The 27,093-nt window shown below is 37.3% G+C and overlaps 1 protein-coding gene across 1 annotated transcript; it reads right to left on the bottom strand.

The window, feature by feature from the left end:
• Positions 1 to 283: 283 nt before the first annotated feature.
• Positions 284 to 19,071, bottom strand: Slc22a24 (solute carrier family 22 member 24). Its single transcript, XM_027944356.2, is given in 7 exon segments — positions 284 to 777; positions 6,748 to 6,962; positions 13,344 to 13,497; positions 13,500 to 13,550; positions 13,649 to 13,803; positions 17,695 to 17,798; positions 18,670 to 19,071. Coding segments are annotated over 7 exon segments (1,575 nt in total).
• Positions 19,072 to 27,093: the final 8,022 nt, after the last annotated feature.

Genomic DNA, 27,093 nt, shown 5'->3' with positions numbered 1-27,093 from the left:
CAGCAAATTCACCCGTTCCTAAAAACATTTCTACTGGGGTCTGTAAATTTTGTCTTCTATTTTTTTCTGCTTGTTCAGTACAAAAATCAGCCCAATAAGAATGCCAAAGTAAGAAATCTCCTCCACTCAAACAAGATCTGGCTAACGAAATCCAGTCACTCCATGGAAGTGGTTGTGAGGATATGGTATCAATCAAGTTTTGTACAAAAGGTGAATTTGGACCATATGTCTCACAAGTACTCTTCAACTCCTTAATAGTCTTAAATGGAATTACAGCATGAACTCAAACTCTTTGGTCTTGGTCATTAACCTGTTCAAAAACTGGGAAAAGTTGAAAACTGCTAATGTCTTCCCCCGCCTCCTGCGCCTTCTTAATATCTTGCTGGAACGGGGTAAGAAAAGTCATTGTTAATTCAGAGTACCTGTTAAATTTTGTCCTTTTAGCAGATAATGGCCGAATTCTAATAGCCTGGGCAGGCGATGTGAAACGCAGTCTGTTAAAATTTCTCTGTAAGTCCTGAATTTCAATGTCTGATTCCTCTCCCTCTGACTGCGACTCGTGGGAAGAATCTCTGCTGTTGCCATTTTGAAATTGGGCTTCTAAGCCACGTGGTGGAGAAGGGCTTTGTGCCTCTCTAAGAATTTCTTCCGGATTTTCCTCTCCGGGAGGATGGTCTATCTCTTCCGGAGGACTCTCTATGACTGCGGAGGTTTCCTCTCTATGACCCTGATCTCTATGACCTTCCTCTCTATCATCTTCCTGCAGGCTAATCTGATCTGCAAGTTCAAAGTCACATTCCTAACTTTTGGTTTAGCTCCAAGAGCTTTTGTTTTTAAATGGCTCAAGGGAAAAGAAATTAACTTAGCCTCAGGCGGATTTTCCATTTGAATAGACCTAATAGCTCTCTGAATGCCTTTCAATAGATCTTCAGGGGGCCTCGAACTCTGGCCCATGTATTCAAAAAGACAAATTTCCAAGGCCTTCCACGTTTTCTGAACATTTTTCTTCTATCAGACACAGAGTCTCTGATTTGATATCAAGCTCCTTGATCCATTTTGAGTTAACTTTTGTGCATGGTGAGAGAAAGGGATTCAGTTTCATTTTGTTGCATATGGATTTCCAGTTTTCCCAGCACCATTTGTTGAAGATGCTATCCTTCCTTCATTGCATGCTTTTAGCCCCTTTATCGAATATAAGATAGTTGTAATTTTGTGGATTGGTTTCTGTGTCCTCTATTCTTTACCATTGGTCCACCTGCCTGTTTTGGTACCAGTACCATGCTGTTTTTGTTACTATTGCTCTGTAGTACAGTTTGAAATCTGGTATCGCTATACCTCCTGATTCACACTTCCTGCTTAGAATTGCTTTTGCTATTCTGGGTCTTTTAATTTTGCATATGAATTTCATGATTGCTTTATCTATTTCTACAAGAAATGCTGTTGGGATTTTGATTGGCATTGCATTGAACCTATAGAGAACTTTTGGTAATATCTCCATTTTGATGATGTTAATTCTGGCTATCCATGAACAGGGTATATTTTTCCATCTTGTAAGATCTTCTTCTATTTCTCTCTTTAGGGTTCTGTAGTTTTCATTGTATAAATCTTTCACCTCTTTTGTTAGGTTGATTCCCAAGCATTTTATTTTTTTTGAGGATATTGTGAATGGGGTGGTTTTCCTCATTTCCATTTCAGAAGATTTGTCGCTGATATACAGGAATGCCTGTGATTTATGCTTGTTGATTTTATATCCTGCCACTTTGCTGAATTCATTTATTAGCTCTAGTAGTTTCTTTGTAGACCCTTTTGTGTCTTCTAATTATAGGATCATATCATCCGCAAATAGTGATAATTTAAGTTCTTCTTTTCCTATCTTAATGCCTTTAATTTCTTTTGTCTGTCTAATTGCTCTGGCCAGTATTTTGAGAACTGTATTGAATAGAAGTGGTAAGAGAGGGCATCCCTGTCTTGTTCCAGATTTTAGAGGGAATGCCTTCAGTTTTTCTCCATTTGGAATGATGCTAGCCTGAGGCTTAGCATATATAGCTTTCACAATGTTGAGGTAAGTTCCTGTTATCCCTAGTTTTTCTAGTGTTTTGAACATAAAGGGATGCTATACTTTGTCGAATGCATTTTCTGCGTCTATCGAGATGATCATATGGTTCTTATATTTAAGTCTATTGATGTGGTGAATAACATTTATTGATTTCCGTATATTGAACCAGCCTTGCATCCCAGGGATGAATCCTACTTGATCATGGTGCATGATCTTTTTGATATGTTTTTGTATCTGATATGCCAGAATTTTATTGAGGATTTTTGCATCTAAATTCATTAGGGATATTGGTCTGTAGTTTTCTTTCTTTGAGGTGTCTTTATCTGGTTTGGGAATCAGGGTGATATTGGCCTCGTAGAATGAATTTGAAAGTTCTCCCTCTTTTTCTATCTCCTGAAATAGTTTGTAGAGTATTGGTATTAGTTCTTCTTTAAATCTCTTGTAAAACTCTGCTGTATATCCATCCGGTCCTGGGCTTTTCTTGGTTGGTAGTCTTTTGATGGCTTCTTCTATTTCCTCACTTTATATTGGTCTCTTTAGGTTGTTTATATCATCCTGACTCAATCTGGGTAGTTCATATGTCTTAAGGAATTTATCGATGCCTTCACTATCTTCTATTTTATTAGAGTATAGGGTTTCAAAATAATTTCTAATTATCTTCTGTATTTCTGAGTTGTCTGTTGTGATGTTGCCTTTTTCATCCCATAAGCTAGTAATTTGGATTCTCTCTCTTCTTCTCTTTGTTAGCATGGCTAGTGGTCTATCAATCTTATTTATTTTTCAAAGAACCACCTTTTAGTTTTGTCAATTTTTTCGATTGTTTCTTTTGTTTTGATTTCATTGATTTCAGCTCTAATTTTAATTGTTTCTTGCCTTCTACTGTATTTGCTGCTGATTTGTTCTTCTTTTTCTAAGGCTTCGAGGTGTAGTGTGAGGTCATTTATTTGTTGGCTTTTCCTTCTTTTAAGGAATGAACTCCATGAAATGAATTTTCCTTTTAGTACTGCTTTCATAGTGTCCCAGAGATTTCGATATGTTGTGTCTGAGTTTTCATTTACCTCTAAGAATTTTTAAATTTCTTCTTTGGTGTCTTCTGTAACCCTTTGTTCATTCAGTAGCATATTGTTTAATCTCCATGTGACGTAGGATTTTTTCTTTCTAATTTTATTATTGATTTCCAATTTCATTCCATTATGATCAGATAAAATGCATGGTAGTATCTCTATTCCTTTGTAATTGCTAAGATTTGCCCTGTGACATAATATATGGTCTATTTTTGAGAAGGATCCATGTGCTGCTGAGAAGAAAGTGTATCCGCTTGATATTGGGTGGTATATTCTGTATATATCAATTAAGTCTACATTATTAATTGTATTATTGAGCTCTATGGTTTCTTTATTCAACTTTTGTTTGGAAGATCTGTCCAGTGGTGAGAGAGGTGTGTTAAAATCTCCCATAAATATTGTGTTGGGGTCTATTTGACTCTTGAACTTGAGAAGAGTTTGTTTGATGAATGTAGCTGCACCATTGTTTGGGGCAAATGTATTAATGATTGTCAAGTCTTGTTGGTGTATGGTTCCCTTGAGCAGTATGTAGTGTCCTTGTTTATCCCTTTTGATTAACTTTGGCTTGAAGTCTATTTTATTTGATACAAGTATGGACACCCCTGCTTGCTTCTGGGATCCATATGAGTGATATGATTTTTCCCAACCTTTCACCTTCAGTCTGTGTATGTCTTTTCCTATCAGATGAGTCTCTTGTAGGCAGCATATTGTTGGATCTTTTTTAAATCCAGTCTTCTAGCCTCTGTCTTTTGGTTGGTGCGTTTAAGCCATTAACATTTAGGGTTACTATTGAAATATGGTTTGTATTTCCAGCCATATTTGATTATGTATGTTACTTAACATGATTTGTTTTTCCTCTATAATTAGTTTTTCCTTTACCGTACTACCTCCCGCTGTTGGGTTTCATTGTTATTTTTCATTTCCTCTTCCTGTAATGTTTTGTCAAGTATGTTTTGAAGAGCTGGTTTTCTAGCTGCAAATTCTTTTAACTTTTGTTTATCGTGGAAGATTTTTATTTCATCTTCAATCCTGAAGCTTAATTTCACTGGATACATGATTCTTGGTTGGAACCCTTTTTATTTCAGCATTTGAAATATGTTGTTCCAGGATCTTCTAGCTTTCAGAGTCTGTGTTGAAAGATCAGCAGTTATCCTGATTGGTTTACCCCTAAATATAATCTGCTTCCTTTCTCTTGTGGCTTTTAAAATTCTCTCCTTATTCTGTATGTTGGGCATCTTCATTATTATGTATCTTGGTGTGGATCTCTTATGATTTTGTACATTCAGTGTCCTGTAAGCTTCTAGTATTTGGATTTCTTTTTCATTCTGTAAGTCTGAGAAGTTTTCTAGTATTATTTCATTAAATAGATTGTTCATTCCCTTGGTTTGGACCTCTATACCCTCTTGTATCCCAATAACTCTTAGGTTTGGTTTCTTTATGTTATTTCATAATTCTTGGATGATCTGCTCATGATTTCTTAACATTCTCGCTGAGCTATCTATGTTCTTTTCAAGTTGAAAAACTTTGTCTTCGTTGTCTGAAGTTCTATCTTCTAAGTGTTCTACTCTGCTGGTAATACTCTCATTTGAGTTTTTAATTTGGCTTATTGTTTCCTGCATTTCCAGGATTTCTGTTTGTTTGTTTTTTATATCCTCTATCTCCCTATAGAGTTGATCTTTTGCTTCCTGGATTTGTTTATGTAATTCATTGTCAAAGTGATCGTTCATTGTCTGAATTTGCTGTATAATGTCTTCCTTTAGACTCCAGATCATCTGAAGCATGTATATCCTGAACTCTTTGTCTGACATTCCATCAGCTGCAGATATTACCTCATCTAATGTTGAATTGACCTGTATTGTTTGTGGTCCTTTCTTTCCTTGTCTTTTCATACTGCTCATGATTCTTTCTAGCTTTGTGAAACTGTCATGTTAATGTTTTTCCCCTTATATATTTGTATTGTTCTTGTATAGCTCCAAAATCCCTCTTTTGCAGAGAAAGACAATGTTAACAGTTCCCAATATCAACAGTACATCATCTAAGCACAAGTTTTCATTATTAATATATTTTTAGTTAGATTCTAAGCCTATAGATATTGGTTTTAATTATTACTTAAGAATATAGTCATTAGTTTCATAAAAGGCATACCATATCTGGTGGCATATAGAAAACTTAATTTCAGACGAAGGATGTTATACTTAGAGGGAAAGGAATGAGGGTATGAGGTTAAACTAACTTAGCACCTTTGGAGAACTCTAACCAATAGACTGGTAATTTATGGAAGAATGTATAGACTCAACCTCCTATCTGTATTTAGATCGTTACCCTATGTATAGATAGCAAAAGTTAGGAGATTTAAAGTGGGATAGAGGGAATACAAATGAAAAAAAGAAAAAATAACAAGGAAGAAAAGAGAAATAAGAGAGAAGGAAAAGGAAAGTAAGATAGAAATAAAGAAAAAAATGGGGGAAGGTGGGGTATATGCAATTCCTCTATATTATATTACTTTGGTAATTCAGTTGTTCATGTACAGTTCTTGGTTTCACATATGTTGAAGTTGTGGAAGAGAGAGAAGAAAAGAGAGAAAGAAAGAGAAAAAAGAGTCTCTCAGAACACTGTTTTCCTTGCTTCCAGTAGGTGGTGTTGTCTATTCCTAGCTTGAGCCTCTGTATTCAGGGTGGTGGGTATAGCCAGTGTGAAAGGAAATGAGCTTCCACCTGTATCTTCCCTACTCTAGTCTCTGAGGTAGAAACCATGTGCCTGTACAGTTGTTGTTTTGTGTTGATAGCTACAACCCCCAAAAGCTTGTGGGAAATATTTTGAGTTATTGCAGTTAATGGTGGGGGAGTTGGAAACCGGGTACCTGGATCAGCTGCAGAACCGTGCTGGTAGCCACACCCGCTTTGATGGTTTTTAAGGGTTGATGGGCTTCCTCTGGACTAGCACGTGGGGTGGGGCCGGGCTTCCTCCTCTGGTCTGGCTTGGCGCTGGGCTTCCTCCTCCAGTCTGGCTTGGCTGGCACTGGGCTTCCTCCTCTGGTCTGGCTTGGCTGGCGCTGGGCTTCCTCCTCCGGTCTGGCTTAAAATTTTCTTTTCTTATATTCTTGTTTATTTCTCTATATAAACTTCAGAATCATTTTGTCTAATTTCCTAAAAACAATTGGTCGTGAAGTCCTCCTGCAGGACGTCCAGTAAGTTCCCACCGGTCAGGCAGGCTAGCATTGTTCCTGCCGGGGGCTCCCCAGGCGGGGTCTCCAGCCGGGCGGCTGTCGCCACCGCCTCCTCCCTCTGCACACAAAGGCTCTCAGCTCAGCTCATTGGGATCTCTCTGGAGTCCCGCATGCCACTTACTCTAGTTCCTCTTCTAAAGAAACTGTTCATAGCATTGGAACTGATGTTCAGATTCATCATGGATGTGGTCAGGACAGCTTTGTGTCTGAACCATTCCTTAAGGATATAGTCACAGTCAGAACCTAAGTCCTGCCAAGAGTTTGCCATTTCAAACCTTCATATTAACTGCAAAGAATCTTTGGCTTTTAATGATATTCTTATGGCATTAGGAAGGTAAGATGATGTAATTCCTAAGGAATGAGGGAAACACTTTCTTTCCCCAAACCTTGGTCTCTCTCACCTTGGGGCAAAAATGTGTTGACCAGAATGAAAACTCCTGCCAGGAAGGAGAACAGTGTCTGGTTTTTCCGACGACCCATGTAATTCAGAGTCCAAAGGGAAACAAATCTGGCTGTGCGCATGATGGCTCCAAAGAGAACTTGGAACAGGAAGATATTGTTCCCCAGGTCCTGCAGGTTGAGTACGAGGCCATAAAAGGATATAGCATTTGAAAATCTGAAGTGAAAGGAGAAGAGACATCTAATAACATTTAGAGCCTAAGGAACGTTCCCTAAGATTTTGAAGAGGACTCCTACAACTGATGATAATATTGGCCCAAGATGGCGTGTGGTCAATGATAATTATAGAATAAAATAATGGAACAATTGTTTTATAGGCAATGATCTTAAATTACTATAAATTATTTTGGAACATAATGTTCCACAGTAAGATTGTTTATTTTATATCTGCTTTTATTTTTTTTTTTATAAATGTAGACATCTACTTTTATAAAATTTCTTCTTAGCAATACCTCTGTACATGATCCAGAGATTTTTTTTTAAAAAAACTTATTTTTAGGTGTAGGTGGACACAACACAGTGCCTTTATTTTTTTATGTGGTGCTGAGGATCGAACCTATGTCCCGCCTGTGCTTGGCGAGTGCTCTACCACTGAGCCACCATCCCAGCCCCACCAGAGATTTTTTAATGTTGTATCACTATTCTTGTTTGGTTCTAGGAATTTTTAAAGTTTCTCCTCTCATTTTGTCTATGACCCATTCCTTTTCAAAGGAGAATTGTTTATTCCCCATGTGTTTATGTGATCTGTATATTTTTCTTGTTGTTTATTTCTAATTTAATTCCATTATGATCTGATAAGATGTAAGAAATATACTGATATTTGTGTTTGCCAAGACTTGCTTTATGACTAAAGTTTGGTTTATTTTGGAGAAGGTTCTGTGAATTATTGAGAAGAAAGTGAATTCAACTGTTATTGGATGAAATAGCCTATAACTGTCTGTTACATGCATTTTATTTATGGTATTATTTAGGTAGGAAGTGTTATTTTTTTTTTTCTGTGACCAAACACTTGATGATAACAATTTAGAGGAGAAAAAGTTTATTTAGCTTCATGATTTCAGAGGTTCAGTCCATGGTCAGATATCTCCATTGCTCTGGGCCCAAGTTAAGGCAGAAAGAACAGCATGGCAGTGGAATATTGCCTACCTCATTATAATCAGCACAGAGAAAGAAAGAGGGGCCATAGGGACAAAATATAATCTGCAAGGTCACACCCTTAGAGATCTACTTCCTCCAGTCATGCCCTATCTGCCTATAGTTACTACTCAGTTAGTCCATTCAAATTATTAATTATTAATTTAGCTGGGTGTGGTGACACATACCTGTAATCCTAGCAACTTGGGAGACTGAGGCAAGAGGATGGAGAGTTCAAAGCCAGCTTCAGCAAAAGAGAGGTGCTAAGCAACTCAGTGAGACCCTGTCTCTAAATAAAATACAAAAAAGGCCTGGAATGTGACTCAGTGGTCGAGTGCCCCTGAATTCAATTCATCAAGTGAATTAATCCAATTATTGTGTTACAGCTCTCATAATTAAATCATTCTGCCTCTGAACATTAACACAGGAGGGTTTGGGGGACACCTCATCCTCAAGCCATAACATTTCTATTGATTTTATATCTGGATGACCTATCTTTTGGTAAGATGGATGTGTTGAAATCACCAGTATTATTGCAGTCAGGTCTTGCCCAGGGTCTCTGTGGAGCTGAGCTCTTCTAGACTTAATGTCAAGAACTGATGTTCAGAGTTTGTTTTATGTAATTAGGTGCATCAGCATTTATTTTGGGCATAAATATTGCTATTATTATATTTTTTCATTGGGTTGGTTTTTTTTACAAGTATGTAGAAATCTTCCTTGTCTCTTCTGATTAATTTTTGCATGAAATATCTTTGTAGTACATGAGCATAGTGATTACTATTTGTTTTTAGACTTTGATTGCATAGAATATCATTTTCCATCCTTCCACTATCAGCCCATGGCTATCTTTGTCTATAAGATGAATCTTGCAAACAGCATATAGCTGGGTCTTGTTTTTTAATACATTCTGTTAATCTACATCTTTTAATTAAAATGAGACCATTGTATTTAATATTTATGAAGAGGTGACTATTATTTTCTGCAATTTGATTTGTTTCACATATTTCACTCAGTCTCAAATTTCATTTACTTAATTTCTCCCCAGCGAGTGTGGGATCCATTCAGGAGCTTTGTAGTTTGTGTGTGAGTTCTCTTGTGTATAGTATTTCCTTAAGCAATTTCTGTAGTGCTGGCTTAGGGATCATGAATTCTTTTATTTTATACTTATCTTGGATTTTTTTTTCTTTTCCTTTCATTGTGAAAGAGTGTATATAGCAATCTTGACTGGAAATTATTTTATTTCAGAGTTTGGATTTTCTTTTCTTTTTTAATTTTTTTTTACTTATTCTTTTTTTTATTGTTAGTTGTTCAAAACATTACAAAGCTCTTGACATATCATATTTCATACATTTGATTCAAGCAGATTATGAACTCCCATTTTTACCCCGTATACATATTGCAGATTCACATTGGTTCCACATCCACTTTTAGAGTTTGGATTTTCTAATGCCAAGCCCTCCTGGATTTTAAAGTCTAAGCTGTCATAATTTATCCTTATTGGTTTACCTCTAAATGTGACTTGTCATTATTCTCTGGCAACTTTTAAAATTCTTTCTTTCATCTGTATTTTAAAAAATATTTTATTTATAATATGTCATGAAGAGATCTCTTCTGATCCCACCTATTTTGGGCTGTACATGCCTCCAATATCTGGATATTCATCTCATACCTAAAGTTTTAAAAAATTTTCTGTTATTATTTCACCAAAGGTTATCAATACTATTAGACTGAATGTATCCTCATTGAGTAACGGGCCTTAAATTTACTCTCATAATTATGTCCTAGAGTTCTTATATATTCTTATTGTCGTTTCATAGTTTTTTCTTAAGTACTGTCTGAATGATCACCTTATCTCTAAGAGTTGACATTATCCTTCTGCATGCTCTAACATAATAAAAAGGCTTTCATTTCAACTGAATTTTTTATTTGACTTATTATGTCTGTTATTTCCAAGATTTCTTCTTGTTTTTTCCCAATATCTATCTTTTTGTTGAATTTCTCATTCATATTCTGTAATGCCTTCCTTAGCTCATTCAGTTTTCCTGACTTTTCTTGGAATTCAATCTTCTTTTTAAAATAGTTATTCTTTGATTTATTTATCCAGAATTTCATATATTTCAATATCTTTGGAGTCACTCCTAGGGAGTTATAAACCTTTGGGGGTTTCATTTTACCATAATTTTTCTTATTTCCTATTTTGAGACTTGTGCATCTGTTGAGATGGATTTCTCTTCCACTTTTATGTGAGGACATTTTTAGGGTACAAACTTTTCTTGGTGTAGTGTTTTTGGATACCAGGTTGTTATAAATTGTTGAATACATTTCCAAGTGTGTTTCATAGTACAGTTTTCCTGCTAATTGTTTTGCAATGTATTTTATTGTACTTTGATAGCATATATTGTGTTGGAGCTTGAGAATTCCACTTTCTATGAGATCTCATAAGAGTGAGGTCCTTCTGGTAAGTCAGGAAATTGTGTTATATATATTAGTGCATAAGGAGTATATCTTCTGTGATTTTTTTTCTAGACTTGCTAATTCTGTGTATATTAAAAGGGTCTGGGATCAATCTCTGTTAAAGCCCTTCATAGATATGGTGTTCACAGTTTTTGTGTTATTTCTCTCTGCTGTTTCTATAAGTACAGATGTTCATGAGTGATACATGAACCCTCCTAGTCATTCCTACTTGTGACCTGGTTGTCAGTTTGGGGTTTTTGTCTCCTATTGTTTGTGATATAGTGTTGCTGAAGTTTGAGTGGATTAGGTTGTATATGGATCAAGGTGTGCTGTCTCCTAGATGGATTGGGGGTGTATCTCAGGAGCATAATATCTACCCCATGAAGTTGAAGAGTTATACCAGATTTCTAGCATCTCACAGGAAAAGAAAAATAACAGCAACAGCAGTAGCAAAAAATATAGAGCACTAAAATACCAGGTCCTAAATATAACATCTTCAATACTAATAGCCACAAAATCAGGAATGGTGGGGTCATAACTTAGCAACAGCAACAATGACAAACAGCCATGAACTAGGCATAGCACCAAAATTAAACACCAGGTGTCAACTATGACTTCCACAATAGTAATAACTGTGACCACATGAATGGTGTGGGCATAAATTATATAAAATAGTTTTAAATAATGGTAAAAATTCAATCCATTAAGAGAAAAAAGGGCAAAGAAAGACTAAAATATTATAAAAAAGAAAGAAAGCAGAAGAGAGGTATAAAGTGATGGTCATAAAGAAGGAGGAAAAAATTTAAAAAATTAAAATTAAGTTAAGAGAGAGAAAGAAGGAGAGGGAGAGAAAGAAAGAGTGGGAGAGGGGAGAACAAGAGAATTTTGAGTATTAGAGGGAGAATCTAAGAGGCAGAACAGCAATAGCAAAAACTCACTAACCCCCCCAAAACAAATTATAAAATAAAAATATGATAAAATATGAAAAATGTATATACATACACACATATATTCATACATACGTATGTATCCATATGAAGAACTCTGAAAATACAACTGGAAGAACAAAAAAATTCTTAACAAAAATAAAAGAATTGTCTTCATTGTGGTGGTTGAAACTGGACAAGGATGGATATTTACTACTTATGCCAGACTGCCCTTCCTTCCATTTCTTCCTGGGGTATGAACCTCTTATAGCAAAAGTTGGGGGACTATTAAACCTTTCCTTCTTTTGTATTGATTGCTACACCTAGAACCAAATATGGAGTGGCCTGACTCAAAGTTAGTTGAATGACTCTTTGTTTCTTGCTCATCAGTACAAGGTAGGTTGGAAAGAGAAATACCACATGACTAGGAGAGGGATGATGCAAATTTCTAAATGGAAAGTTTCCACAATTGGGATCTATCCATGATTGGAACTTTTTCATATTCTGGAGAGATAAGATCAACAAACCCATAGGGCCAGGCAGATGTCAATTTCTTCTGGTTGTCCCAATCCCAGACACTTCTTGACAATTTTACTCATAGGGTAACCAACTTCCCTCGGTGGAGGGGGCACAACAGGTCACAGCACACTCCACCACCTAGGACTATGGCCTTCCAAGACTCAATCCTTGAATATAATCATGCCTGCCTGTTTGGTTTCCTGAACCTCTTCAGCTGATTGAGTGAGCATCAGACTCCAAGGGAAAGTAAGTTGCCATCCCCGCTGTATCTTTGAGCTGATTCTCCTAGATAAAATCTTCTGTGTGCCTGTTTCAATGGCATGCGTTCTAGGTCATATGGTAGATGCCAGCCAGGATGCTGTGCCAATCTTTTCTATTGGTTCCTGAAGCAAAGGTGTTCCCCACGTCAAGTGTGACTTCATGAGTTGGCTTCCCACTTTGGCTCTCTCCTCCCAACTTGAGAAACATAGAGACAGAGCACTTTTTAATCATCAACTTCAAGTATAGATCCAGAGTAAGCTAAGTTCAGGCTCCCTTTCTATTCTATTGGTGTTTCCATGCCAATTTTTTCTACTGCTTCTTTCTTTATACCTCTCTCATCTTTGGTGACCCAGAGCTGTAGCCACTACTAGCTTGGCACTGATGTATACTTTCATATCCTACGTTTGAAACATCAGTATTTCTGGGCCTCTCTGAGTCTCTGACTGTTCAGTATTGAATTTTACTGAAATCCATTAAACATCTACCTCACTGAGAAGCAGTATTATTCAGTTTTTTTCAGCCATAAAGAAGAATGAAATTATGTTATTTGCAGGTAAATGGGTTGACCTGGACAGCATAATGCTAAGTGAAATAAGCCAGACTCAGAAAGTCAAAGACTGAATATTTTCTTTCATATGTGGAAGGTAGAGAGAAAAAAGGAATAAAATAGAAGGAGCTCATGAAAATAGAAGGGTGAAAAGTAAAGCAGAGGACAGTAGACAAGGGGGGGTGTGGGAGGAAAGGATGCCAAGGAGTTACTGGATATTGAAATTAACTGAATTGTGCTATGTGTATGTATGAACAAATCACAATGAATCCCACTTTTATATATAATCATAGTGCACCAATTAAGAAAGTAACATGTAGAAGAGAGACCAGAAGAGTAGAGGAAGACATTAGGAGGGAGGGAGGGGGAGGGCGGGGAAAGAGGAGGTACTGGGAAATGAAATTTCACAAATTATGTTATGTGCATTTTTGAGTATGTCACAATGATCCTCACTATTATATATTATTATTCTGCACTCATGAAAGTATGATAAAATTTTTGATTTTTTCTATTACAATTATTTCATGATAATTTTGTGCCTATTATGCAAAAATGGTGACTGCAAATTGCCAATCTCCATTCAAACTTCCTTTCTATTTCATCTCTTGCATCTTGAATGGCAAAATGGGTGTAAATGGGGTTAGGACCAGTATTGGGACCATATAGATACCCAGTGACATAGCTCTTCTATTATCACCTTGGCCTCCCTGGTAAAGAATGTGGAGACTGTTCATACCTGGAGGGCAAGAGGAGGACAAGCAAGGGTATAGACACAGCCAGGTGCAGTGTGTACCACTTTTGAATGGTAAAAGCCAGCCCTCCAAGGAACATCTGCCAAATATTGTAGGAGACATCATCAGGACTATTCTCACAGACTTCCTTTGGGACATTGTCCATTCTGACACTGGAAGAAAACATGTACATAATTGATATTTCAGGCAAAGGGTAATTTCACGGTCAATTCAGACATGGAGAAAAGAAAGTCTCAAATTATTGACTTACTGAGACAAAAAGAATTTATCATAATAGTCGTGACACTCAACCCAGCCCAGAAGCGTAATATGCAGTAAATGAGGAAGGTGGGGGCGAAGGCTGCCACGGTGTCAACGATGCCCAGCTGGAGTAAGCACCACAGGTAGACCACCTTCCGCCCAAACCTAAGAAAGATTGGAACAGGTAAGCTTATTTCAGAACAAAATAATATGTGGAAAACAAGAAAAGATAAAATAACTTGAGATTTAGGGTAAAATGTTTAACAAGTAGGACATTGTACTGTGGTCTAGCGGAATCATAATACTAGTCAACAATGAAAATCACAGATGTAAGCATCCCTGCTAATCTGAGAGTGATGCCAGAATGCACAGCAAAGCATATGGTATAAGAGGACTTTGATGCCATGTGGACATGATGAAACAAGAATTGGAAAAATGAGAAATGAAAATCCAATAAGTACAATAAATAAATTCCCAAAATAAATCAGGTAGAGTACAGGTCCTTTTTAGGGAGATACTCTCATGATGGCTACATGACTTTATACTCTTGCCCAAAGCCCATGTAACACAAAGATTGTGTCCTGTTGTAAACTATGGACTTTAGTCAATACCATATAAATATTGGTCTATCAGTTATGATGAACATACTACACTAATGTAAGATTTTAATATTATGTGAGGTTGTTTGTAGGAGGGTGTATTGGGGACTCTCTGTACTTTGGACTCAATATTTCTGTAAACTTAAAACTGACGTAAAAAATTAAAGCTTATTGGCAGGCATGGTGGTTCATATCTGTAATTACAATGACTCATGAAGCTGAGGTTCAAGATCAGCCTCAACTTAGCAAGATCCTGTCTCAAAACAACATTTTTTTAACAGGATGGAATTCTCAGTGGTGGACTGCCCATGAGTTCAATCCTTAACACCACAAAAATCTTCTACATCTAAAACATTCCCCAAATCCAACTACATCTTTCTGTCTCCATGGTCTCCCTTTAATTAGCACTCTTATCATCTTTCTTCTGGACTATTTCAATCGCCTTCCAGATGGTCCTTGTTACCACTCAGTGGAGAAATAGGCATTTAAAAGGCAAAGTTATAAAATTCCTCTTAAAATTAAAGGTTGGAAAATGCAACAAGAGTAACTTGAGGAGAGGGCCTGGGATTGTAGCTCAGTGGTAGAGTGCTTGCCTTGCATGTGTGAGGTCCTGGGTTCGATCCTCAGCACCATATAAATAAATAAATAAATAAATAAAAATAAAGATATTGTGTCCATCTGCAACTAAAAAAATAAAATAAAAAGAGTAACTTGGGTGGAGACATCACTAAATAGGGAGTCATGGAAGAGAGTTTTCAGGAAGTAACATTTGAATCTGAGTACCTAGAAGTTGGGCTGAACAGTGTACAGGAAAAGCATTCTAGGCAGAAAGAACAGCAAATATAAATGCCATGTGGCAGAATCCAGCTAGATGTTCTGAAGACTTGCAGAGAATGGAGAAGGGGGTAGGCAAGATGAGGAAGGGAGGCAGGGGCCAGATCTCAGACTGGCAAGACTTGAGAGGAAACTCAGGGTTTTATTCTATGTGTGATAGAATACCACTGGGTGTTACCTGGGGAAGAACAATTTTAAGCCTGAGAAGATACAGGTCAACATAGGGTATGGATGGAATGTGTTATCAACAACAGTCAAATGCTAGCAGCAAATGTGAGCTACAAATTCTCTAAAGTGTTCTAAGAAACTGGGTGGTTATTTGTCAGAAATGCAGAGGGCCCTTCATTTGATAGGGGGTTGAACTTCATAACATCTGACTACTAGAAGCAGGGGGGGAGGAGGTGAGGGGGAGTAGAAGGAAGTTGGATAATGGCACCAAAGCACAAGTGGATGGCAGTAATAAATTCTTAAGTTCTACAGCAAAGCAGGTGACTATAGTTCACAATAACCTATAGTATATTTTATGAATCACTAGAAGAGAGGAGCTTGAAAGCTGCAAACCAAAATAATCATAAGGAGATGGAAATGTTCATTACCCGGATTTTATCAGTATATATTATACGTATAATGAAATATCACACTGTACTTCATAGTATAATTACTGTGTGTTTATAAATTTTTAAAAAATGTTCAAGGAGATGGAAATGTTAACCACACTGTCTTGATCATTACACACTGTTTGTATGTATTCAATGTATGTAAATACATCAAATTTATGCACTCCAGACATTTGTCAACTAAAATAATTAATACCAACTATGTTTCTTTACTGTCTTCTATCATTTCCTACTTTAGATCTGATAGGGCTGTCTTACAAATCTCTATCATGAGCATTGAAGTCAATCCTCTTACAACTGGTCTCCTGGCTGCTACTATTGCCTTCTATCAAATTATACTCATAATCCAGTAGTCACATCCCCTCCATTGTTAAATATTTTATTAAGCATTTCTTTGAGCTTTACAGAATACACAAATATGCAGATCTCAAATGTTTACAAGTTTAATTATTTTCACAGAACCACTGTACCCATGTGACCAGTCTTCAATCAATATAACATCACTCTCATGAAGAAGCCCTTCTCAGACTCTCTCCTGGACACCATTCCAACCAAAAATATGTAATATCATAAAATTTAACACCATATATTAATATGTATGCTTTGATCTTTATAAAAATTGAAATCATGTATTATGTAGTTCTGTGTCATGTAATGTTTCCCCTGTTACTTTTTTAATATTTTGTTTCAGTTATAGTTGGACACAATACCATTATTTTATTTTTATGTGGTGCTGAGGATCAAACCCAGCACCCCACATGTGCTAGGCAAGCGCGCTACTGCGGAGCCACAACCCCAGCCCTCCCCTATGTTATTACATGTGGCAATAGTTTGTTCTTTCTCATGGCTCAATAGAAATTTATATGAATTTTATTCTACTGTTTATGGATATTAACCTGAATCTATGCTCAAAGAAAACTTAACTTATTCACGTTTCATTCAACTATTTTGTTAATTCATTCTGCAATACAAATTGGTAGCACAGAGGCCTAAAAAATGGGGGAAAATAAATTCTTTGACCCAGAAATCTATATAGGCAACAATTAACTATTGTATGCTCAAAGTTACAGTGTTAAACTAAGACTACTAGGTGGCTTTGAACATCTGCATTACCATCTGCGTTCTTGTGGGAGACATGCTTGTGTGAGAGCCATGGTTGATTGCCTTCTCTAGAATCTCTGCCAGGAAGCTAGAAGCCAATAACTTCTCATCTCCACTTTGCATCCTCCTAAGTTCTTAATAATTACCTTTTCTTGTTACAAACATTACCTATTAAAGTCATTTCACAAGGACCAGCATTCCGGTTAAAGTTCCAGTGATTTACCATCCCATCAGGCCCACGGTGCTACTCAACCCTCAGATTTTATAATAGTGATTACCCTCTGTATGTGTGCCTACAATGCATGTATGAAATGATGACCAGTATAAAAATATCTATTCTCATTTATCTTACAGGGTCTAGGTGGTTCAGAATATTGCCAAGAACAGGAACACACTTGTAAACATGCAAATGCCTTCTCCCTCAAGTCTCCTTTCTCTCCCTTTGTTGAACTAACTCTTACTCATACACTTCACATTGTGGATTTTCTCTGCAAATTGCTCCCTGAAACTGATATGATTGACATTGCCTTTCCTGTCTTTCTTAATGCGCACAATGAGTTTTTCACAACAAATTGTAGCATCTAATTTATGTACCAAGCACTAATATTTGATTGTAGTTTCCTGAAGTCAGAAAGTGAGGCCACTACATGGTTCAATGCAAACACACAGAGCTCAAGCAAGATTTCTTTTCTTTCTTTTATTTATTTTTTTAGTTGTAGATGGACATGATACCTTTATTTTATTTTTATGTGGTGCTGAGGATCGAACTCAGTGCCTCACACATGCAAGGAAGTGCTTTACCACTGAGCTACAACTCTAGCCCAAGATTTCTTAAATAAAGGAATAAATACTTACTGAAAACTTAATCTGACCAACAGTCCAAAATAAAGTGAGGTGACACTCACCTGTCTGAAAGAAGGCTATATATCAGACTTCCCAACAGTGACCCAGTCATAAACAGAGTTTGAACCATTGGTTTTAATGACTAGGACTCACAAACCAGGTCCCACTGGAAGAGAATCAAAAAAGCACAGTGGAGTTTGAGGTTTTAAGCCTTTAAAAATCTTTGCACTCAGTGGAAAAGGAGCACAAATTCCCAGATATGGTGTATGTGATCCTCTGCTTTGTGGATCCTGCCCGATCTCCAGCTTCACCTACAGTCACTCTCCCCTGGTCGCCCTTCCTCCACTTATTTCAGCCCTGTTCAAGTGCACTTGCCTCTCTCTTGCCTCATAACCATCCAATATTCTGCATATTTTTTTCTACAGGTCTTTATTCATTTTTACCTTCAGGCCACCAACTCTCTTTATTCCATTAACCTATACACATTCTTTGGCTACTACAATTTAAAACATATAAAAACACATTTTTAAGAAATTTCAGATACCAAAAATTTGAAAGCTTATTTTTTTTTCTCATCATGTAAGTGACTTAGGGTCCTGCCTTTGACTTTTCTTAGCAGTCCATACTTCAACTACTACAATCTCTCTCATCCTTGGCCACACATTGAATAACTTAAAGAACATCAAAAACACTAGTGTTTGGATCCAATGCCCAGAGATTCTGATTTATTTGCTCTCCGGGTCAGTTTTTCAGCACTGAGAACCACTGACTTAGTATAACATTTGATCACTTTTAAAATTATAGATCTTTCTCATTAGATTAAAGGATAATTATAGGTATATGTTTTGCTTGTTCAATTCATTAACTCCAATACTATATGTTCTCAACAGCATTGTAGTGTAGATAAGCAATTGCTACCTGCATAAGAAAGGAATAAAGTGTTGACTACAGCACACATCTGGGGACAAAATGTATAAAGCAAGTTCCTTCTTGCTATTAACACCAAATAAGCAGATGATTTAAATGAGGCTTCTTACCTCAGTTGTGATGGTGGAGGGGAAGTAGCTTCTGTCATACACCCAGCCATCGATACAGGGCTCTGTGTCTGGCTCAGCTGTGTTGGTGACAGTTTCATTGAGGTGAAGGAGCTGCCACTGGGGATGGATGAAGTGACGACACTTTTCTGGTTTTAGATTTGGATCTAGGGGAATGGAGATCCTCAGAAGGGCATCTTGGCTGAGGGTCCCAGTGTCATTACCAGAGACAGTGTCATTGTCAAGACTCTGGACCCAGTAGCGATGATCAGGAATTGCAGCAGTGAAGTTCTCCAGTATAAAATGAGGGTATGTTAGGAGGTTGGTGATACAAAAGAGAACTAGCTGAAAGATTTGGAATCTCCCCAGGCCTCCGGCTTGATCCAGGAGCCCATCAAAGGACATTGAGGCTGTACAGGGGATCACCTAAAGGAATCACTTTATGGAGGTAAATTCAGAAGGAGAAAATGCTTCCTTTCATCAAGACCTGTAATGTGTTGATCGTCATTCAACTTTCTCCTGATGGGCTGTGACTCACTGCTGCAGAATAATGGAAGGATTTCCTCAGAGTCTTCGGGTTTAGACTGACAGATAGTTTCAATAAAGTTACAGAAATATTTGGCATAGAGACTTCTACTTACTGACAACTGAGCCTGCTTAAAAGATACTCTTTGAATGATTCTGATCTTTGAGCTTTCTGAGAAGTCAACAGTGGACTTGTAGTGGGTGTAATCTCCCTATGACCCTAAATATAGCTTTCCATGATCTGTCCTTTTCATAAAAGGAATGTTGGAATCGCAAAAGTAAAAAGCTTTATGATATTACTGTGTAACGAACAGTTCATGGCTTTTTATTGGTTAGGACTGAATTTTCACTAAAAGTTACTAAAAAATATTCTTGGTTAAAATAAAGGAAAGTAGAATATTGAATATAAATGCTGACTGTTGGTATCTGAAATTTTGCTTAAATTTAAATAGTGACATGATTTTAAATTTTTTGAAATAGGATATTAAGAATAACGGGCAGGGAAGAAGGAAACAGTACTTTTATGCCATAGATTGTTTGATCAGATTTATTGATTCATTCAAATAGCATTTTGGATTAACTTTTATATCTATATATTTGTATGCTTACTTATAAATTTGCAAACAAAATATGAGTTTGCAGTTGCAAGGTCTTCTGTTCCAGTTAATTGAGAGATAAACACATACACAATCTCACAGAAAATACTCAATGATTCCTTGGTAGATATCATGAGGACAGGGGAGTCATCCCTCTAGAAATGAACTTTTGAACTTTTGAAGGAGGATTCCTGAGACAATGAATGATTAAAAGGACAGTTTCCAAACAAGACAACAAGTACATAATCACAGTAAAAAATTGTGACATAACTGTGTACCTGCAGGATATTCAAAAGATGAAGAACATGCAGGGCAATAATGGGAGGAGATGGACTGATTGAATAAAACCAAAACAAGGAACCAGACAAAGTATCTGGAATTAAATCTGCAGACTAGAGCTTTTGTTCTTGAACTTAAAATCCATTATATGTGAAACATCTTAAAATGCAGATTTCTGTCCAGGTTTCAGAGATTCTTTTAGGAAATGACTTTTTGAAAATTTAAATGAAATGTTATTTAAGCAATACATAAGAAACATTAAAAATGTACATAATTTGGGGTACTATGTGATGTTTTAATACATGTATGCATTGTGTAATATATTTATTTTTATTAGGTATTTGGGATTGAGTTTAGGGGCACTTGACAACTGAGCCACATCCCCAGGCTTATTTTTGTGTTTTATTTAGAGACAGGGTCTCACTGAGTTGCTTAGTGTCTTCCTGTTGCTGAGGCTGGCTTTGAACTTGTGATCCTCCTACCTCAGGCTCCAAGCCACTGGGATTACAAGCATGTGCCACCGGGCCTGGCTACATTGTGTAATATATATATTAGGTCAAACATCTGTTTCCTTAAGCTTTTATGATTTCTTTCATTGTAAATACTTTTAAAATTCTTTCTTCTTTTAAAAATATACAGTAGTATTGTGATGTAGAGTCTCCCTACTGTACAATGGCACACCAGAAATTCTTGCTTCTTTTTTTTTTATTAATTTTTAAAATTTGTTTTAATTATTTATACATGACAGTACAATGACTTTGATATATTATACATTTGAATCAGATGGGATATAATTTCTCATTTTTCTGAGTGTACAGGTTGCAGAATCATATTGGTTATGCAGTCACATATAAACACACAGTAATAATAATGTCTGTTTCATTCTACTATCTTTCCTATCCCCCCATCCCCTCCCCTCCCCTCCCATCATGCGGCTGTCTGGCTGGGCACAAATCAGGAGCCACTGAAGCAGGAACAAACTTTATTTTTGAACCGCAAGAAAAAAACCTCACACAGGCTCCTGGGGAATTCTCCCCAATGCTATGCGGCTGGTCCAGGAACCCCCAGCTGGAAAAATCTCTCCCGGAAATCCCTCCTCCTGCACTTCCCCAACCAATGGGAACTCTCGGGGAATCCCCGGAAATCCCCAGGAGAACTCCAAAATAGTGCCAGAACTCAAATGTAGCGGCAGAGGCGGATAGTAATGCCTCGCCTGTCAATCACTACTGTTGGCAAAATGCCAGGGGCCATACAGACTCGGCCATGGCTCTCAGCACCATCACTTCTCTCTACCTAATCTAAGGTAACACTATTCTTGTTTTTTCCTCACATCTTCATACATGTATTTTGCATAATGATGAGGATCTCCTTCCGTCATCCATGCAATTCCCCTTCTCCCTCCCTTTCCCTCCCACTTCTCTTCCCTATCTAGAGGTAATAGTCTTCCCATGCTCTTCCTCCCTACCCAATTTTGAGTCACCCCCCCTTATATCAGAGAAGACATTAGGCATTTGTTTTTTTGGGATTGGCTAACTTCACTTAGCATAATCTGCTCTAATGCCATTCATTTCCCTACAAATGCCATGATCTTATTATTTTTTAGTGATGAATAATATTCCATTGTGTATAAATGCCACATTTTTAAAATCCATTCATCCATTGAAGTGCATCTAGGTTGGCTTCACAGTCTAGCTATTGTGAATTGTGCTGCTATAAACATTGATGTGGCTTAGAAATTCTTGCTTCTATTCAACTCTTGTGTTGACCCATTGATCAGCCTTTGCCATCTGTCCTCTATATTCTCCTTATCTTTGGCAACAACTCTTATACTCTCAATTTTTAAGATTTTACATATGAATGATATGTAATACTCTTCCTTCTGTGCCTGGTTTATTTCACGTAACCTAATGACCTCTAGCTCTACTCATCTGTGTTGTTGCAAATAACAGTATTTCATTCTTTTTTTCATTCCACTAGCTTCTAGACATTGAAAAAACTTAAAATGTTTTTATTAGTGCATTATAGTTATATGTACCAGTGGAGTTCATTTTTACACATTTATACATGCATGAAATGTAATTTGCTCCATTTCAACCCCCAGTACTCCCACATTTCATCCTCCCCCCCACCTCCCACCCCTCCTCCTTCTCTTTCATATATATAATATATATATTCATATATATGTGATATATATATATTTATATATATCTCAATATCACATTTTCTTTATCCATTCATTCATCTATGAAGACTTAACTACTTCTTGGCTATTGTGAATATTGCTGCAATGAACATGAACATGCAGGTATCTTTTTGACATTGATTTCATGTTCTTTGGGCGTATTCCCAATAGTAGGATTGGAATGATATGGATCATATGGTTGCTCCTTTTAAAAAATGTTTTGTTAGTGAATTATAGTTACATATATTAGTGGAATTCATTTTGACATAACTATACATGCATGGAATATAATTTGCTACATTTCAGTCCTCAGTACCTCCACTCTCCTTCCTTTCCACCCTCCTCTTTTTCCTCGGCTCTGATCTACTAGTCTTCCTTCTATTTATTTTTTGTTTTTTCTTAATAGGTGTTTTATAGATATACATAAAGGTAAAATCCACTATGATTTATTAAAAAAGTGTCTTGATACAGGGGATTGAACCCAGGGGTGCTTAAGCACTGAACCATATCCCCAACCCCTTTTAAATATTTTATTTATATATTTTATATATTTATATATTTATTTATATAGGGTCTCACTGAGTAGCTTAGGGCTTGTTGGCTTTGAACTCACAATCTTCTTACTTTAGCCTCCTGACCTGTTGGGATTACAGGGGTACACCACCATGCTTGGCCCCTGTGTTGCATTCAAATAGGTACATAGAATAACTTGGCTACTTTCATTCCACAGTCTCTTAATTTTTCTGTCTCTTTTCCTTCCTCTTCTATCCCCTTCTATTACTCCACTGTCCTCTCTTCTATATTCATGGAACTTCCTCCTGCCTGTATTTCCTCCTTATTTGGCTGTAGCATATGAGAGAAAATACTCAACCCTTGACTTTAGGGGTCTGGCTTATTTCACTTACTGTGATGTTTTCCAGTTCCATCCCTCCTCCCCACCCCCAGCAAATGCCATAATCTCAGTCTTCTTTATGGTTGAGTAAAATTCCATTTTGTATGTATGCCGTATTTTCTTTTTCTATTCATTTATTGATGGGCACCTGGACTAATCCTATAACTTGGTTATTCATGAATGGCAGTGCTGTAAATATCGATGTGCATGTCCCAGTGTAATATGCTTATTTTAGTTTTTTTTGCATACCTACCAATGAATGGGATAGCTGGGTCATATGGTAGTTCCATTCCTGGTCTTTTGAAGAATCTACATACTGCTTTCCAAAGTGGTTGTACTAATTTTCAGTCCCACCAACAATGTTTGAGTGTGCCATTCTTGCTAGCATTTATTATTATTTTTGTTCTTGATGATTGCCATTCTAAGTTGAGTGAGATAAAAATATTAGTGTTGCTTAGATTTTCATTTTCCTGCATAAGCTTTTTAATTTGATGCCATGCTACTTATTGATGCTTGGAGTTTTTTTTTTTTTTGAGCTTTAGGAGTTTTGTTAGGTAAGTTGGTGCCTGCTCCAGTATATTGGAGTGTTGACTTTATGCTTGCCTCTAGCAGTTGCAGTGTCTGGTCTAATTCCTAGGCATCTGATCCATTTTGAGTTGACTTTTGTCAGGGTGAAAAGTAAGAATCTAGTTTCACTATTCTACATGTGGGTATCCAGTTTTCCCCAGCAGCTTTTGTTAAAAAGATCATCATTTTTCCTATGTTTTTAGCATCAGATGACTGTATATCTATGTGGGTTTGTCTTTATGTCTTCTATTCCGTTCCATTGGTGTTTTAGTTAGCCTTTTTGTTGCTGTGACTAAAAGGTCTGACATGATCAATTTTACAAAAGGAAAAATTGTTTTGGGCTCACAGTTTTAAAGGTATCAATCCATGGACAGCAAGATCTATTCCACAGGGCTCAGGGTGAGGCAGAACATCTTGGTAGAAGAGTGTGGTGGAGGGAAGCAGCTCACATGATAACCAGAAAGCAGAGAGAGACTCCACTTGCCAGATAGAAAATATATACCCCCATAGATGCCCCCAATAACCCACCTCCTCCAGCCACACCCTACCTGATTTCAGTTCCTACTCAGTTTATCCCATCACAGGATTAATCCACTGATTGTGTTAAGGCTCTCATAATTACTTATCTGATAAAGGTGCTTACATTTTCTCATACATAAGCTTTTGAGGGACACTAATATTTAAACCATAACATTCCTTCCATGCCCACCAAAAGTTAATGCTCATCTCAATATGCAAAATACATTTAGTCTATTTCAAAGAGTCCCCATTATTGCAACAGTTCAAGATTGCCCAAAAGTTAAAGTCCAAAATCTTTGTTGAGACTCAGGGCAAGCTTGCATCATAAGCTCCTGTAAAAGTCAAAAGCTATTTATAAATATCCAACATATAAAAATACAGAGAGTTCAGGAAGACTGAAATCTAGCTGGGTGAACAAGTATAGTTCCATGTCTGGCATCCAGGGAACATGGCATGATGTGTTATGCTGATACCAAGACCCTCAAATAACTCTCAGACCACACGTTGCCATTCCAATTAAGACTTTATTGCTGGCCAGTGGTGGACATTCTACTCTCTAAAAGCGAGATGGTTAGAGTGACCCACCACCTTCAGTTTGGCCTCATATTTAAGCCAAAAAACCACAAAATGGATGTTAGGGGGTTTAGCCAATGCAAGCAAGCCAAGTTACAGAAGCAGAAGATTGCAGTTAGGCAGCGGGAGGCTTAGCCAATCAGAATAAGCCCAGTTACCCCTAGTTACAGAAATAGGAGATTGTGGTTAGATAGTTCCGTGTTCTTGAGGGTTTCCACAGCAAAAGGAAAAACAACCTGCCCCAGCCATGACCTTTCTAGTTGGCATGGCTGTTTCACAAAATGTAATTACTAAACAAAATGGAGCCACTATAGTCAAGGCTTCTGTCTCATGACAGATGTTCTGTCCAAAGAACTTATTTACCTCTGCCCTTGTGGCCTTGTTGATTGTAGCCCATGTGGCCTTTCTGTTGGCTTGGCTCACCTTGATTGCCATAGCCTTTCTCAGTGGATGTTCCACAGTACTGGCATTTCTTATCCTTGAGGGTCTCCACTGCAGCTTTGGCTTCCTCCTTATATCTTCATGCATTTTTTTTTCTCAGAGGGGGGCTGCAGGGACTCTGACCCTGCTCCACATTTTTTGGCCTCCCAGGCCTTCCTTTGACATCGTAATGGAAGCCTTCATGATCCTCCAACTCCAGAATTTTTTTTCCAGCAGAAGCACATGGTTGACACCAAGATCTGCTGCCATTTTTAGCAGTAGCCAAGCCTCCAGGGACACTGGCTGTAGCAGCCTCTGAATGCCTGGGTAGCTGAGCACATTGAAAATACTTCCCAGGCCTCCTTCTTTAAGAAGAATACCCCACTGTCTCTTCTTAAGAGATTTATTACTTTCTTGAGTCTGAGATATATATGACCTGCCAATTCATGAGATGCCCTCAAGCCATCTTTCTTATTGTCTCTGGGGAAAGTCTAGCATTTCTTTAGTGAAGGTAATGAATTTAACAACTGCAACTTCCTTAACACCAGTTTTACTCCTGCCTTTCAAGTCCAAGTTTTCCAGATATTTTTGTTCTGCTTTCTGCTCCTGATTATCACAATAAATTTCTTTTTTATTAGTTGTTCAAAACATTACAAAGCTCTTGACATATCATATTTCATACATTTGATTCAAGTGGATTATGAACTCTCATTTTTACCCCATATACAGTTTGCAGAATCACTTCGGTTACACATCCACTTTTTTACATACTGCCATACTAGTGTATGTTGTATTCTGCTGCCTTTCCTATCCTCTACTATCCTCCCCTCCCATCTTCTCTCTCTACCCCATCTACTGTAATTCATTTCTCTCTCTCGTTTTTTTCCCTTTCCCCTCACTTCCTCTTATATGTAATTTTGTATAATAATGAGGGTCTCCTTCCATTTCCATGCAATTTCCCTTCTCTCTCCCTTTCCCTTCCACCTCTTGTCCCTGTTTAATGGTGATCCTCTTCTCATGCTCTTCCTCCCTGCTCTGTTCTTAGTTGCCATCCTTATATCAAAGAAGACATTTGGCATTTGTTTTTTAGGAATTGGCTGGCTTCACTTAGCATAATCTGCTCCAATGCCATCCATTTCCCTGCAAATGCCATGATTTTGTCATTTTTTAGTGCGGAGTAATACTCCATTGTGTATAAATGCCACATTTTTTTTATCCATTCATCTATTGAAGGGCATCTAGGTTGGTTCCATAGTCTAGCTATTGGGAATTGTGCTGCTATGAACATCGATGTAGCTGTATCCCTATAATACACTCTTTTAAGGTCTTTGGGGAATAGTCCAAGAAGGGGAATAGCTGGGTCAAATGGTGGTTCCATTCCCAGCTTTCTGAGGTATCTCCATACTGCTTTCCAAATTGGCCGTACCAATTTGCAGTCCCACCAGCAATGTACAAGTGTACCCTTTCCCCCACATTCTCGCTAGCACTTGTTATTGTTTGACTTCATAATGGCTGCCAATCTTACTGGAGTGAGATGGTATCTTAGGGTGGTTTTAATTTGCATTTCTCTGACTGCTAGAGATGGTGAGCATTTTTTCGTGTACTTGTTGATTGATTGTATGTCCTCTGAGAAGTGTCTGTTCAGGTCCTTGTCCCATTTGTTGATTGGGTTGTTTGTTTTCTTATTGTTTAATTTTTTGAGTTCTTTGTATACTCTGGATATTAGGGCTCTATCTGAAGTGTGAGGAGTAAAGATTTGTTCCCAGGATGTAGGCTCCGTATTTACCTCTCTTATTGTTTCTTTAGCTGAGAAAAAACTTTTTAGTTTGAGTAAGTCCCATTTGTTGATTCTAGTTATTAACTCTTGTGCTATG

The sequence above is a fragment of the Marmota flaviventris genome, chromosome 9 (genome assembly GCF_047511675.1).
Source record: "Marmota flaviventris isolate mMarFla1 chromosome 9, mMarFla1.hap1, whole genome shotgun sequence".
Taxonomy (NCBI): Eukaryota; Metazoa; Chordata; class Mammalia; order Rodentia; family Sciuridae; genus Marmota; species Marmota flaviventris.
This window is presented reverse-complemented; position numbering and strand designations above follow the sequence as displayed.